We start from the raw sequence: 16619 nt of genomic DNA on the forward strand, positions 1-16619 counted from the left end.
GAGAGAATAAGAGAGAGAAAGAGCACCAGCAGGGGAAGGGTCAGAGGGAAGCAGATTGCCCCACTTAGCAGGGAACCTGACTCGGGGCTCAATCCCAGGACCCTGGGAGGGATCACGACCTGATCTGAAGGCAGACGCTTAACCGACGGTTGAGTGTCGCTTGAGCAACCCAGGTACCCCTTACTGTAGGTTTTTAAAGTCTTAATTGCTTTATTAAGAAGATCAGACTACAGAGAGTTTAGGCATAGAAACTAGGAGGCCAGTTAGGAGGTTGTAACCGTTATCTAGGTAAGAGATAACTTGGTCCAGAGTGGTTGTGGTGCAGATGGTGAAGATCATTTACATCTGAGATGGAAGAGACAGTAGGAGGAAGGAGGGCTTTTCAGAGGGAGACCAAGAATTCAGTTTAGGACATAATAAAATTGAGATGTCTGTTGGAGAATTTGCATAGGAAGAGATATAGGGATCTGGAGTCCAGGGGAAAGATACAGGCTGGGGATAGAAATTTCAGAACAGTTGGTGTTTTAATTAGTATTTAAGTGAAGTTATGAAACTGAATCAGAATGTATTGATAGAGAAGTGGTAAGGACAGAGCCCTGGGTTGCTTCTTTCCAGGTAAGAAAAGAAGGTGGAGGAGATCCATAGAGAAGAATGACTATTGGCATAGGAAGAACACCCATTGTATGTCTTGAAAAAGAATGTGTTTCAAAGTAGAGAATTAATTACCAAATAATACTGATTGGCCAAGAAGAAGGGGACTGAGAATGACTTTTAGATTTTATTTAAGTGATTTCTACCCTCAGCATGGGGTTTGAACTTATAACCCCAAGATCAAGAGTTCTATGGTCCACTGACTGAGTCAGCCAGGTGCCCCAACTGTTTTTAGATTTTAAAACACAAAGGTTGCTGGTGGTCCTGACCAGGATCATTTTTAGTGGCATAAGGTGAAGTTTGAAAAAAAGGACTTTTTGGAATGGATTCAAGAGAGAATGGAAGGAGAGGAATTATTATTATTTTTTAAGATTTTATTTATTTAATCATGAGAGAGAGAGAAAGAGAGGCAGAGACATTGGCAGAGGGAGAGAAACAAGCTCCCCACAAGGAGCCCAATGTGAGACTCGATCCCAGGTCCCGGGATCAAGACCTAAGCTGAAGGCAGGTGCTCAACCGCTGAGCCATCCAGGCGTCCCTGGAATTAGAATGAGAAAATATGGGCAACTTTTTTTTTTTTAAGATTTTATTTATTTATTTATTTATTTATTTATTTATTTATTTATTCATTCATTCATTCATTCATTCATTCATGCATGCATGCATGCATTCATTTATTCATTCATGAATGACACGTAGAGAAAGGCAGAGACACAGGCAGAGGGAGAAGCAGGCTCCACGCAGGGAGCCTGACGCAGGACTCGATCCCAGCACTCCAGGATCACGCCCTGGGCCAAAGGCAGGCGCTAAACCGCTGAGCCACCCAGGGATCCCCAACTTTTTTGATGAATTTTTTTGAGAGGGCAAAGGAACAGAACAGTATTAAGGCAAATGAGGAATTGGGAAAATTTTTTTCTAAAATGATAGAAATTATAGCATGTTTGTATACTTAGAATGAGTTACTAGAGGGAATATTGATGATGCAAGAAGGGACAGTTGTAAGAGCAATGTCCTTAAGAAAGTTAGACAGGATGTGATATGCAAGTAGAGGGTTAGCCTTAAAAAGGAGATGGACAGTTTACTCATATGAACAGGAGAGAAGGCAGGACGCCGTGAAGTGAGTAGGATAAGATAATATTGATGGGAACAACTGAAAGCTCTCTCCTGACAGCTTCAGTTTTTCCCAGCAGCACAGGATGCAGACTTAACCTGATGAATGTGAGGATGTGTGGAAGTGGGTGTTGAATGTTGGAGAAGAGAAATTCTGAAATAGTCATTTAGAGGTGTACGAATAAACTAGGGGAAAGAAGTAGGATTGCTAGATACTACCTGGAGGGAAACTTGCCATCTAGAGAAGACTTTTTTCCAAGATGAGAGAAATTACAACATTTTTATATGTTGATAGGAATGAATTAGTAGAATGAAAAATTCACACAAGGAGAGAGAGAGTACATTTCCAAATTTTCTTGAGGTTAATGGCTATGGTTGTGTGTCTCTTGTCCTTGTCAGGTGTTGGTATGTTCGTAAAGATTAGCTAGAGTTGGATTTAACAGGGGTTGCAGTTATACCAGGCAAATATGACAAAGGGACAAGGAAGGTGAGAGTATCCCTAAAGTGATTATAATGATGGATGTCCATGGATCGAAGGAGACCTGGAGAGTAGTGGCAGCTAGTGACAGTAAAAAGGAGATAAAATAATGATAGAAAAGTTAATGGACCTATCACTACTACCAAAAATGTGGATCATTGCCCCCATAACCTATAGAAACATACCCAACATATTAAAACTATCACTTTTTGATATGAAGAACAGTACCCATTGCTCATTAGGAAAGCTTGTTTTTTGGGTTCATCTTGATCAAAAGCGTACTTTTGTTCATTGTGAAATAGTTCCCTAAATAAATATTTGTGTTTTTTGTTTTAGTCTTTGTATTTATGGAGATTAGAGAGACATGTTTGAAAGGAAAATTTTATGGACTTTAGGGAGAAGATAGGAATGTCACTTAGGACATGGTAGAGATGACACAACAAATAGTAATGAATTGTACTACTGACCTAACTAACCACTGTATTTCCTTTGTTAAAAATCTTAGATTGCCTTATTGAAGTGTGGATGACTGTTGGTATGTTTGCATAGAAAGTTTTTTAATGATTCTTTGTACTTAATTGGTAGAAATGCTAGGTTTCTAACTTTCTGTATTGCCCAGCAAATTGGCATACTTAAGTAAAATGTTAATATTTAATATATCAGAATGTTTTGCTTAATCTTTAAAAGTTGTCATATTAGGTCAAGAACATACAGCTTGATAAACTTTGACAAGCTGAACACTCATGGACTCTCATGTATTATTCCTCCATATTCACCAGTTATTAGCATTTGGCCATATTTGCTTTATAATTTCCCAAAAATATTTTCCTTTGCGAACCATTTATTAATTATAAACATCATGCCTTCAACCTCTAAATACTTCAGCATGTAAGAATAAGGACTTTCTGTTATGTAATCACAGGGCACAGTTATCAGAGTGATAAAATCTAATAATGAGCCAGTATGTTAATAAACAAGCCATAAATTTAGCTAATTATTTCAATAATGTCTTTCATGGCAGTTCTTTTCCTTGATTTAGGATCCAGTCCAGGATCATCCATTATAATTAACTCCTTTATCTCTTTATTCTTTAATCTGAGAGTTTCTCAGACATTCTTTGTATTTATTGACTCTGCATTTTGATGAGTATAGTCCAGTACTTTTGTAAATCATCCTCAGTCTGAGTTTACCTGATGTTTCCTCTTGATCAGATTCAGGTTTTGCTTTTTAGGCAGGAAACTGCAGAAGTGATCTTGTGTCCTCAGTGCATCATCCTGGAGGTAGATGGTATCATTTTGCCCCATGGTTAGCGATGATAACTTTAATGGTTTAGTTGTAATGGTGTTCTTTGGGTTTTGTACTGCAAAGTTACTATTTTAACTTTGTATTTAGTAAATCTTCGAGGTAACTGTAAATATCCTAATTCTTTTTAAACTTCCAGGGAATTTTAGTATCCATTGATGATTTTTACTTTTTCCCATTACTATTATAATAGCTGTAAAATAGTGGTTATCTAATTCTGTTACTTTTCTTACATTAATTTGTTGGCATTCTTCTTTAAAAATGAGCATTCTCATCTCTTCCACTTATTATCAACTAGACTCATTAATTTTTGTTTTATGTGTGAGAGTGTGTTTGTGGCTTATAAATATGGTTTATTTGTATATGTAGTGTATATAAACTATATATATAACTCACATATACCATAATTCATATTGATGTTCAAATTGTTCCAGATTTGCCCTATGGCAGCCTCTTCAGAGTGGCTCCTGTGACCTTTTGATTTGTTTCCATCATTTTTTTTTGGAGGATTTTACTTTCTAGCTTTACCAGATGTTCCAGGCCTATCTTATGCTTTTTCTGCCCCTCCCTGGAAACAACCATTTCTTGAAAGCGCCTTGGTGCCTTTTAGTGGGAAATGATTAGAAGCCAAGATCTTGGCACCAGTTATGTTCGTTGCTGTTGGAGTGTCGTGGTATTTAGGCTTTTTCAGCACCTGGCACTTGGAGAAAACAAAACAATTTCAATATGAAATTGCCTTATGTATAATTTTAATCATGCAGTCATCCATGTTTCTTTCACTTCACATTTGACACCACAGGTTTCTACTTCCTTTCTTTTTTCCATATTACATCTCCATCTCACTGCATTGAGAATCTGGTTCCCAAAAACTTCAGTGTTTGTACTTACTTGCTTAATCCTAAATACACATAGAATAGATTAGGACTTCACCTACCATTTTGAAAACCAAACCTATTAAGTAGAATTCAAGATTTCTTTGGAATTCCTTTTTTCTTTTTCTAGGCTGAGGGTATATAGTCAAAATATTCAGCTTTCTTCAGAGTGATTATATTAATCATTTAATCATTTAAAGTATAATTGTTCCATTGTTTCTGTTTGTATTCAGTATTAGCTTTTCTTTTTCCTCCATGTTTATTGACTTATTCTTTGAGTATATAAAACATTTAACAGAGTTCCAAGTATACTCAGATTTGTCATCCTTTCCCCTATTTCTTTCACTTTTTAATAACTGACTACATTTTATCTAGTTTCTGGTTTATTCTTCCTTTTTCTTTTTACATAAATAAGCAGATACGTAACATACATGTTTTTCCTATAGAAAATTTACCTATTGAAAGTGTGTTCTTATTAGTCCTTTAAGGGACTGGCAAGAGTGTAAATAGCTGAACATCTTATGGAGTGTGTCACTGTGGTTAAAATTAACTTTCTTTTGAAATTTATTTTGAAAGAGTTATTTTGAAAAGGAATTTTTATTAAATGTATATATTTATAGTAGGCTTTTATAAAACACACCAGAGTGTTACTCTTAGCTGGTATACTACTTGTACCTATTGAAGAATATAAGGAAAGGAATACCAAAGTTTTGAATAAGGTTTTTTGAAGCCACAGAAGTTAATATTATTCATTAAAGCACATAAATTTATTTCTTAATGATATATTATAACCTGATATGCCCTTGGTTCTTATTTCTTGCATTTTGACATCATATTATTTTGAAAAGATTTCTAAAAATTTTCTAGAGTTAATAAAATGTTGATAACACATTTATATTTAAATACCTACTAGCAGTTACAGTATCACAGAGACTTGAAGAGAATGATATAATAGGAACATGCTAAAGGACCTTAGAAAAAGCATGTCAAAGAAAAAGAAAAAGACAGAACAAGGGGGGTCAGAGACAACAATATATAAGAAAAAACATAGAAAATTTATCTCACCAGAAACAGCACCTCTTCTCAGTCTCAGACAAGTACTGCCTCCAGAAAAGCCAATTCCAGCGTTGGGAAGTGGCAGGACCGGTATGGGAGGGCCGAATCACCTGACCTAAGGTAAGGCTGTTTTTAAACATTGGCTACTCCCTGATGTTTAGATCATCAGTGTTGTTTTGTCTAGTAATAAGATAAAATTTTGATTAGACTGTACCATATTTTTACCCCCTCAATTATGCTTTTTCGTTACAGAAATTGAGGGTTTTAAAAATCATGAGTCAGGCCCTGTCACCTTACACCTTGCCTCTCATCTCTCTGGCTTTTTACACTATGCTATAAATTGCATGGAACCATGCTAATGGGACCTCAATAAACGTTTTTTTTCTCCCCACTGCTGCAGGTTTAATTCTTCTTTCTTATATCACACCCTGTTAAATCCCTGGGTGTGTTTCTGACTATTTGTTGAATAAGATTTAGCCTTCTGAGCTAATATTTAGAACCTGTAAAATTGAAGTGCACTCAGTCTTTCCAAACTGCAGTGCAAAAAGCAGCCATTTCATTGAGTCTACCAGTTGTTTTAGGAAGTATCATGTCCCTTATTGTTAGTATGCTTTTACTCCTGATTCCCCTCTGTAGAATTCTGGTTTGTGTTCTAAATCATGACACAGCATGCAGCCTTGATGGGTACTATATACTCTCTGAGCCTGTAACATGGTAATAATAATTTTTACCTCAAGGGATGTAGTGAGAAGCAAATATGTTAGATATGGCAGTGCATTGCCAATAGTAATCAGTCTGAGCAGTTAACAGTTTGCTTGACTGAGAAATACAGACTTAGATACCTCCCTAATTTATCATTTAAAGTTTTAAACAGTGATGGTATGGGGGTGGTATTTTGTTTGTGTTTGTTGTTACAGCATTTTAAGTTTTCTTCCTGGGCAGGTTGATGCTATATTAATGTGCTTTTAAATATTTTCATTTGTAAACTTTTAAATATGTCAATTATGACCGTATATCTCTGATCATAACAACTAAAAGCAAAGCAAAGGGAGGAAACACTACCAGTTTTATTTTCTTAGGTTTCCTTTTCTTCGAGGTCTTCATTATATATTTTCCATGAATAGTAAAAATTTCTAGTCAGCTTGGCTTTGATAGGCTCTCTTAGGAGAGAATAAGCTTAGTCATTCTCAAAAGTGACTATTCATCTGAAAGTCAAAAATATTTTGACCTTTTAAATAATATCCAAACTATAAGATAGTAATTGATGCAGATAGAAATATATTATCTATATTCTTAGAATTGTCTTAGTTGCATGGGTTGCTTTAATGAAAATTTGCATATCTTTTTATTTTAAAAGTATACCCATTGACATTTTTCATAGTATTACATGATATTGATCTTTTTAAAACTAAAATTCTTGAAGAACCAGTAAAAATTTCAAGTATTTGAAATAAGTTAGATCTGATAAGTCTGGAGTGGAGTCTTTGAAGCTTTTCACATTTAATATTTCCACAAAACCCCAAAGTTTAACAGGAGCGCTAATAATACAATTTCTATATAATAATTAATTTGGTTATTGTAGCATACAGTGCCTAGAGAAACTCTTAGATTTATATTTAACCTGGCCAGCAATCTGGACAGCCTGTTTACTGATCCCAAAAAGGCCAGATGATAAGAGCCTTCATTTTCGTTGTTCTCTTGTTGAAATGAATCAGTATAGCCAGCTTTGTAGATAAAGAATAACTACTTTCTTCAAGCAGTCATCGCATAAATACTGGATATGGATATTAGGTTTGGTTTTGTGCCTGTGTGAATTTAAGATAGTTCTCTAAAATCTCTGGGCTTCTGTTTCTACATTTTTTTTTTTAAGGATTTTTATTTATTTATTTGGTGGTGGTGGGAAAGCGGGAGAGGTGAAAATCAGACTCTCCACTGAGCAGGGAACCTGACTCAGGCTCCATCCCAGGACCTTGGGATAATGACCTGGGCTGAGGGGAGATGCTTAACTGACTGAGCCACTTAGGCACTCCTGTTTGTGCATTTTTAAAAATTTTTTTATTTATTTCTGATAGTCAGAGAGAGAGAGAGAGAGAGAGGCAGAGACACAGGCAGAGGGAGAAGCTCCCATGCACCAGGAGCCCGATGTGGGATTCGATCCCAGGTCTCCAGGATCGCACTCTGGGCCATGTTTGTGCATTTTTAAAATGACAGGACTGGATTGTGTTATCAGGAAGGCCCCCCCCCCTTTTTTTTTTTTTTAAGATGTTACTTATTTATTCATGAGAGACATGGCGAGAGGAGCAGAGACATAGGCAGAGGGAGAAGCAGGCTTCTTGCAGGGAGCCCGATGCGGGACTCATTCCCAGACCCTGGGATCATGCCCTGAGCCAAAGGCAGATGATCTACCACTGAGCCACCCACGCATCCAGGAAGACCTTTTGAATCTTGAAATTATTTTCTGGCTAGTCTCTGGTTTGTGTGGAAAAGGAAATCTGAGAAAGTAGGAAATATGCCAAATTTATGGCTAATTAAGAGGCAAAGTCAGGCCTAGAATTCCTGGTTTTCTGCCTTTTAGTACCAGCAGTTAAGGCAGGTTGATTTTCATAAGCAAAGGCATAGAAATACTTAGATCACTTATTTGTAATGCAATATGAAATTATATATGTTTCTTCTCTTATTTTAATACCTGGAACTCCTTCTTCTTAAATCAATCATTTAGCAGAATTTTTTAATAGTTGTGCCTTTGATTTAATGGTTTGTTTCTTGAAGTAATATAACTAGTTTATAGAGAAAATATTATTCCTTTGACTGAAAATAATACATCTCAGTGTTTATACTGTTACTCCCCCACCCCCCAAAAAAGATGCATTGGGAACACAGAATACTCCTATTCAGACTTTGTGATTAGTCTCACAGAATGTAGGTAGTAAGAAATATGACACTATTTTCAGTGTATATTTTGTACTTTTGAAAGTTCAAAAGAAACTCTAGATAAAAGCTCTTGTTCTCCTTTGGAATATACGTATATATGCGCACACATACAGCATATAAGTTTATAACTTGCACATAAAAAATGAGATGCTAACTCTTATAATTAAGGTAACTGAGAAATGTAGGGGTTTTTTTGAAACATGGCTTAGATCTCTTTGTAAAGAGCAATTAAACAGTGGTTGCAATCCTTTTTATATGTTACTGTGTTTGGAGACTCAGACTTTTATCTCTTGTGTTCCAGTTAATTTATATAAAACAGTATTGTTCCACCTTTGATTCACAGTACTCTTCAAGCTATATATGTATGTAACAAGGACATTTTATTGGTACGAGTTTGTCTTATGAATTTTGTGACACTTTACTAAGCCAATTAGTAAGAAGAATGAAGCAGTTTTAATGAACACAGAAAATTGAAATTGGCAGTATGGATGATTGCTGTTATCGTCTCCTATTGTCCAGTTTATTTGTATGTTTTGTTTCTATTTATATCAAATGCTGGTAGATAGTTTCAAATTCTAGGTTATCTTATTAAGCTTATTTTTAATATTAATAATGCTTTTTAATTGATTCAGACTCTTGAAAGAGGAATAGTAAAATTCTTAATGTTGAATCACCAAAATATTTAAACCTGCTTGCATTTCTTTTAACAGACAAACATAAAACTTTCAATAAAACTGGATGTTAAGTGGACATTCAATCCAAGATCTCTTCATTTGTTCTTGCACTAGTTATTTTATGTCTTGATGAAATAATATATTCAAAAGATGTACCTGTACCTTCATGACATTTGATAGAGCATTCTGAATGCTTCTTGCTGTATTATGTAGCTTATAAGATTTTACGTGATTGGACATATGAAGGCCTTTATTTTAAAAGATTGCCTGTAGAATGATATCTTTTCCTATATTTAAAAAATGAAATTAAGTATAGCATGTAAACCTTTATTTCAAGCTCTGTGCAAAAGTGAGTAAATTTGAACACAATTCTTAATGAACACATTTATGTTCTCTACTGAGTCAAAGTTTAGCATAGTCCACCTTTAAGCCTTCAAAGGTTTTTTGTTTTTAAGATAGCTTAAAGAAGTAACAACATTGTAAAAATTCAGGCCCCAGAAAATTAGCATGGAAAAAAAGTAGACTTTGGCGTTAATCATACCTGAGCCTGAATCTGGGTACTGGCACCTTATTTCACAAAAGAGCCTTTTCCATATCTGTGAAAATGAAACTAATTGGACTTCACGCCAAGTACTTATGGGTTAAATGGCTTCTAAGCCTGCAGAAGCACCTTCTGCAGAGCACCTAGTAAGTGTTAGTTCCCTTTGGATCTCTGCTCTTTAGCTGTAGTACTGATAGACAATAAATTAGATGCTCTGAAAACAGTTTTAAATTCTGAGATTTTTATTTTGGACATTTTTTTCAAGACAAGTTTTGATTAATCTTCACTTGGAAAATAGAATATATTAAGCTTTCTATATAAACTGTATACATTGTAGAGAAAATTATTGTGCTTATGAAAGTAAAAGTATAGAGGCAGTACAGTGTGACTCCACAAAATTCAAAATATGAATATAAAAATATGTGTGCAATGAATTATAGCATTGCCTTGGTAGATATGACTTTATTGAGTAATAGGGAGTTATGTATTAATTTTTATCAGCTAATGTAATTGATTTTTGAAAGAAAATACGATGTAAGTGTCTTCCTTGGGCATGCCTTTAGTTGTAGTCCTCAGCTTTGGTTGTGTATTGGAATTACCTGGGGAACGTCAAAAAATTATAAATGTTTAGGCCCTAGAAACTGAATTAAGTAGTCTGGTGTGCACTCTGGGCATGGAGATTCTTAAAAGCTCCCAGATGATTCTGATGTGTAGGAAGCATTGAGAACCACTGATTGAGAGATCGGATTCTGGCTTGGCATGAAGATTATTAATTGACTATTAATCAAATATTTAGTGACCACCTTGGAATGTGAGGTAAACTGTGATAGATTTAGTAGGATGGAAACTGACATTTGCATAGCATTTTTATAACCTCATAGAGCTCTTTCTTTTGTGTCTCAATTTATATTTTCTTCTTCTTTAAAAGCCTTTTTTGTTGGTAGCCAGTACTAAAGGTCTATCATGCTTTTTCTGTTGCAAACAGATTGGTAGGTAGTATATTTGCTGAATTGGAAATTGGAATCATGCACATTATTTTCCTTACGTATTTTCTGTGCTCATGTTTTTCCTCCATTTGAAATGTTCTCCATCTCCATCCTCTGTGGCTAAATCCATTATTTGTCTTTCAAGGCTTATCTTTCCTAAAGTAGCTTAAAAGATGTGATACCAATTTCCATGCAGAATTGTTACAGGCATCTATTTTAGATGTATGACCTGAGTTAGACAGTGATACTAGTGCCTCTGTCTTAACTTGGGAATATTTAATAGACACATCTAGGTTTTTTCCCTAGAGAATGAATCCTTGAACTGTTGCTGCACAGTTCTCACTAGAAGCTCTGTTGTGAGAAAATACATTCATAGACTTGTTCAAGGATATGTGATTCATTCATCTTTTAGAATAGTGGTTCTAAACATTAAAGCAGTAACCTCTTTGAAAATTTGCTGCAATCTATAGATTCTTATGCCTGAAAAATACATTTATACACATGCATATATTTAAATTCAGGTACCTCCTGATCCCTCAGTAGCCTGTGTATGCTAGTTAAGGATTCTTGCTCAAAATTATATAGTTCAATCCTTAGATGAAGTCTGTATCAATAGGGCTATGTACTCAAACCACATCGTTTTGCTCTACCTTATTAAATTGCTTTTATTGAATTACATATTATGCTTCATTTGGTATTGAACATTTTGAGAAATAGTTCTGTGAAATTCGCTTACATTTTCATTGTAGTAATATTGGAGACTTTGTCCCTATTTCAGTGTTTTTCACAGCATGAGATTTCAGTCCATTAGAGGGGTGTGAAATCAGTTTCATAGTCTCAACCACCAAATATTTCTTGGTTTTGTATTATTTTGCCTTTTTTATGTATGATTATTTAATACTAATAATTCATGTTTGATTTTAATGTTACTCTTTATAATAAGTGTAAGTATTGTTTCATGAAACTTCTAGTTTTTTATATGTGTGTACTGGATTGCTGTGTAAAATGTGTTTCTTAAATAACTATTTTAGGATCAAAAATACTGAAAACTACTGTACTCCCATGTCTTCTCTTAAAGTGGACCCAGGAGAAATTTTTTTCTCTTTATTTTTTATCTGTAAAATAGAAATAATAGTTGTTACTTCATAGGGTTATTATGAAAAGAAAATGCATATAAAGGTGCTTAGAATAGTGCTTTTGGCACATAGTAGGTACTCACTAGTAGTATTACCAGGAAATGCTGTCTTTAGAACTAATGCTTTATTTTGATATTACATCAAAAGACATTTGTGATTAATGATGTCCTTTATTTTGACTGTTAAAAAATGAATAGCTCAGATAATTGGTGACGAAGATTAATAGCTAATTCCTTGTCTTCATTTGGCCCTAATTTTGTCACTCTTAAAGTTTTTGTTGTATCTTTATAAGCAGCCTACATCAGAATCACCAAAATGTGTCAGTTTAATTCCATTATAATTTCAGAGATATTTTCATATTCATGAAAGGTAGAAGCTTTTGTGAACATCCACTACTTGCATAACGATACCTGTCGTGGTTAGTTTCTATCTCTCTCCAGCTTTTTACTGTATAATTGAGTCCAGTATAGAGAATCTTGATAGCTACATTAGCTATCTGCCTTACTGAACAGATGTGTAAGTAAGCCCAGTTAAACTTGTGCAGTTGGAAACTCAAGTTACAGTAGATCCCCATAGTGAAGCTCTATTAGATCTTTTTATGCCCTGAAATAAAAAGTGATTTGTTAAAAATTTTCACAAAAATGTGCTTCAGCATCATTTTTTGTAATGTGACATCAGAATAACTGGATTGTTAATTATCTCTGTTAAATATTATGTATTTTTTGTTACTTTGGTATACGTTTATATATCTGTCAAAAATATTTGTACAAAATGATAAACTTCACATACCTGATTAAGGTAAATCCGTTTGTGTAGTAAATATCCATGGATAAAGAGGTATTATTATTGTAGAAATGTAAGAAATTGCAGTTTTTCGGATTTCCTCTACTGATGTTAAGGCTGATTTTCCATGTGTGTATTTTTAGAAGCTTTTGAATCTTCAGTGATTAATCTATTTAAAGTTGAAAAATTAGATTTCTCTGACTATATTTAAGATAAACTTTAGGGAATGAGTACTCTCATATGTCTCAGAATTTTTTAAAGCAGTCTTTAGAAATCCATAGGATATAGAAATTTTTCCTTTAGGGCATGGACATTAGAGTGTTAGATCTAGATTTAAGTTTTGCTACTTTAACAATTCGGAGAAATTGAAAATCCAGATAAATTTGTGAGAATTTGTACTTAAGCGGAATAAATTTTAAAAGTTGGAGGCGGGAGAATGTGGCAATTAGAAATAGAGAAAAGTGGAAAAGGAAATAGTAGAGCTTAAGATTTTTACAATGAAGCCTCGGTAGCAATAAAAGATGAGGGAAATTCTGTCATCAAGATATACACCTATATCTGCTAGGATGTTGGAATCTGAGTTGTATATAGCTATCAGTGGGATGATGGCATTTGCTTTGATATGAAGTTATAGTTTTGTAATTGTTCTAAGTTTTAGGGGAAAATAGCAATATTTATTTTTTATGTCTGAGTTATTTGGATTTTTCTCACGTGTGAATGTTAGGATAGTTTCCAGCTATATTGAAGGGTAAAGTTAAGTTAAAAATCACTTTTGCTCTTTGAGTTTGTGAGGAAATCTGGGAAGTCAATGACCTGAGCATAAAATCAGAAAAGCTTGAACTTAAAAAAAAAAAAATCTATTGGAGTTATATAGAGCACAAGTCTAAAAGTGGGCAAGATAAGTAGGAATGGACTGTGTAATTGAAGACATTTCAGATCCCACTATGCATTTTTTACAGGGCTATCTTTATTTTTTTGTGAGCATAAAATTATTTATGGGGCTTCTCAAGGTTCACTTGAGGCAGACTTTCACCAGTTTTTGATTTTCAGAATCAAAAGCCACTTATCTTGCTAGGAGGCATAATAGCTCAAGGGAAAGGGTCTGTAGGCTTTGGAATCAGACAGAAATTTGAAAGTTTTGCCATTTAATTATTACTGATGTTAGTGACACCACTATGAGCCCTAGCCTTAATACCTATAACAAGCATACGGTAATTTGTTAAGGGAAGGCTTGTGATTGTGAGGTTTAGGTATAATGTGTAAACATTCAACAAATGGTAGTTGTTATTAGTTGTTTTAGGAGCCTAACTGTGATGACTGTGGAAGGATCCATGGTACTGTAGTGTTTTGCTTCTCTAAAATTGTTAAAGGCAGGATTGTTTAGAGAACTAAAGTAGAGATGAAGAGACATTCATCTAATTTGCATCCATTTTTCATTGCCTTTTCTTTCAACTGACTTTTCTATCTTGTTAAGCATATCTGCTTTAATAAGATCCTCAACTACTAGCTGGCTTTTAACATTTTTTAAAATGTAACTTACTATCTTCTCCTCATTAAATTTGCAGCATTATTTTGTGGTAGACTTTTTCCATCTACTCATATACTTAAACATAAATGGATTATAAATACAACTGGAGTGGGGCAGGCGTTTAAATATTTAAAATTTTCTATTTAAAGGCAAGTTATCAGAAATGGAAAATTGGATCCCATTTTATACTTTCTAATTCTTGGAATAAATCACTAAGAAAAATACAGTGTGTATCAAAATGAACATTCTTTCTTTTCAAGTCTTGGGGGAATTTTGTAAGTTTCTGTAATAGAACTATAACATGTTTTACAATTATAGCAGCCAAAAATTTTTATTTCCATTTGCTTAGCATTTGTTACCTGATTCAATTCCACAAAGATAAATTTAGTTGGAGACTATTAAAAAACAGGAGATCTAAAAGAAAACCTATAAAAATACTTAAATTTAACATGACCATCATTAGGTACGTTTGTTCCAGCTTTACTAATAAAGCTTAGCTTTTATGACAGTGCAAAGTAGTAAGATCTAACTAACTTAGTGAATTTTTTTTTCAATGTGTGTTGTGATCTGGTTTTATTTTAAAGTACATGGCAAAAGGTCTTTATTTCATGTCTCACCTAGTATTTGTGTTATTTTTCAAACATCTAATTAGGTGAAACTGAATTGATTCAATTTCTATGTTACAGGAGATTACCTGGAGCAATTGATGTTATTGGTCAGACTATAACAATTAGTCGAGTTGAAGGAAGGCGACGGGCAAATGAAAACAGCAACATACAGGTTTCCTATTTTAAAATTATTAATTTTTAAACTGAAGGATTATATCTATGTTCTAACTTAATGTATTAATATACATTTATAGTACTATGCTATATGTTAGGTACTTTAGGTGCTACAAAGAAGATTTAAAATATGGAATTAATCACCCTTTTATTACAAAAGCTATTTCATTTAGAATTTATTATCTTTGGATCTTTTTTAGTAAGATTTCTTTTCCTTTGCTGTAAAAAATAACATGTAGGTTACTTGGACCATAAAAAGGGAAAGATATGGGAAAAGTGTAAAGAAGAAAATAAAACCACCAATAATTCTAACATCTGAAGATAACCACTCTTAACACTGATACATCTCTTCCTTGTCACCAGACAAGATTAGGATATACTGTTACTATTATTTTTTGTGTATCCCTTTTTTAAAAAAATTATTATTTACATTTTCTATATTCTTTTTTTTTTTTTTAAGATTTTATTTATTTATTCATGATAGACAGAGAGAGAGAGGCAGAGACACAGAGGGAGAAGCGGGCTCCATCCAGAGAGCCCGACATGGGACTCGATCCCGGGTCTCCAGGATATCATGCCCTGGGTCAAAGGCGGCGCTAAACTGCTGAGCCACCTGGGCTGCCCCATTTTCTATATTCTTAAAAATATTTAAATTTCTTTCAAATAGTTCATTATATGGATATACCATAATTTAACATGTCATTTTGGAGGGAAGTAGATTTCCTTTGTTTTCAAGTGAAAGAATGAAAGAGGAGATATTAGTAACTTAGATTCGAGTTAGAACTTTAGTAATGAGACTTTCGGATATTAACTTGATCATACTGGTTTTTGTTATTACCTTTTCATGAGTACTTTTATTTTAAAAATGTCAAAGTATTTTGAATTTTATTACTTTTAGTAAATTAATCTTTTTATCCTGAAGAGTAAATCATTTCTAAACTGGAAGATAGCACTCTTTTCTTTTCTTTCCCCCACCATTAAAATGCCATGATTTCTTAAAATAATTCTGTTAGCTACTTTAAAAAATAGCTTATCAGCATAAGCATTACAAAAATTACTGTACTTATAATGTAGGAAAGGTTAATGAAAAGAGGGATTATATGTTTAAGTGATACCCTTTAGCCAACAATGATTTTAGAAGTATAAATTAAACTTACAGCATTATGTTGGATGTTTCTCCTCTTTCCCAAATATGTTTACACATTGGAATCCCTCATGGAGCCTTGACAAAAATCCAGATTTCTCTGTGTGTCTCCTTTAGGTTTGCTGACTGTCCCTTACCTGTTGACACAGATCAGTATTTTGTAAACATGTTTACTTTTCAAGTATAAATCCTTGTTCTTAAAATTACAAGGCTCACATGGAAAAGTTTTTTATATCTGGCTGCTTATTTATTAATGCATGCAACCTGACGATGACAAGCCCTAGTACAGTGAATATCCATTTCTTCTGCCATGTTAATTTCTTAATGCTGGCATTTGTGATTAATGATTACATTGCCTTAATTTGAATACTGTGATTGGGTAACAGATAATACTTACTACCTTATATTTATAATGTACTTAATTTAGAAGTACTCTTGTTTAGAATGTTTTTATTATTTCTTACTACATTTTTTTGGTAATGATTCAGTTCATTTTTTCTAGGCTTTATATGGACATCTTAAAAAGTGTGTGTAAATGTATATTCACATCTGTATATATACACAAATATCACACAGAAAAAATTACTTCTACCTTCTCAAAATATGTATATGTGAATAAAACTTTCTACTTCATTTCTTAAATGA

The 16619-nt window shown here is 33.7% G+C and overlaps 1 protein-coding gene across 27 annotated transcripts in view; it reads left to right on the forward strand.

Moving 5' to 3' along the window:
* FIP1L1 (factor interacting with PAPOLA and CPSF1) overlaps nucleotides 1–16619 on the forward strand; it is a 74449-nt gene that overhangs the window by 25507 nt on the left and 32323 nt on the right. For 15 of the 27 annotated variants that reach the window (XM_035714909.2, XM_025435737.3, XM_035714912.2 and 12 more), the window contains one exon: nucleotides 14735–14828. In XM_035714909.2, the coding sequence (XP_035570802.1) occupies nucleotides 14735–14828 (94 nt within the window). Of the gene's footprint in view, nucleotides 1–5481; nucleotides 5590–14734; nucleotides 14829–16619 lie in introns of all 27 variants that reach the window. The other 12 variants (XM_025435732.3, XM_025435733.3, XM_035714887.2 and 9 more) reach the window with 1 other exon arrangement.

The sequence above is a fragment of the Canis lupus genome, chromosome 13 (genome assembly GCF_003254725.2).
Source record: "Canis lupus dingo isolate Sandy chromosome 13, ASM325472v2, whole genome shotgun sequence".
Taxonomy (NCBI): domain Eukaryota; kingdom Metazoa; phylum Chordata; class Mammalia; order Carnivora; family Canidae; genus Canis; species Canis lupus.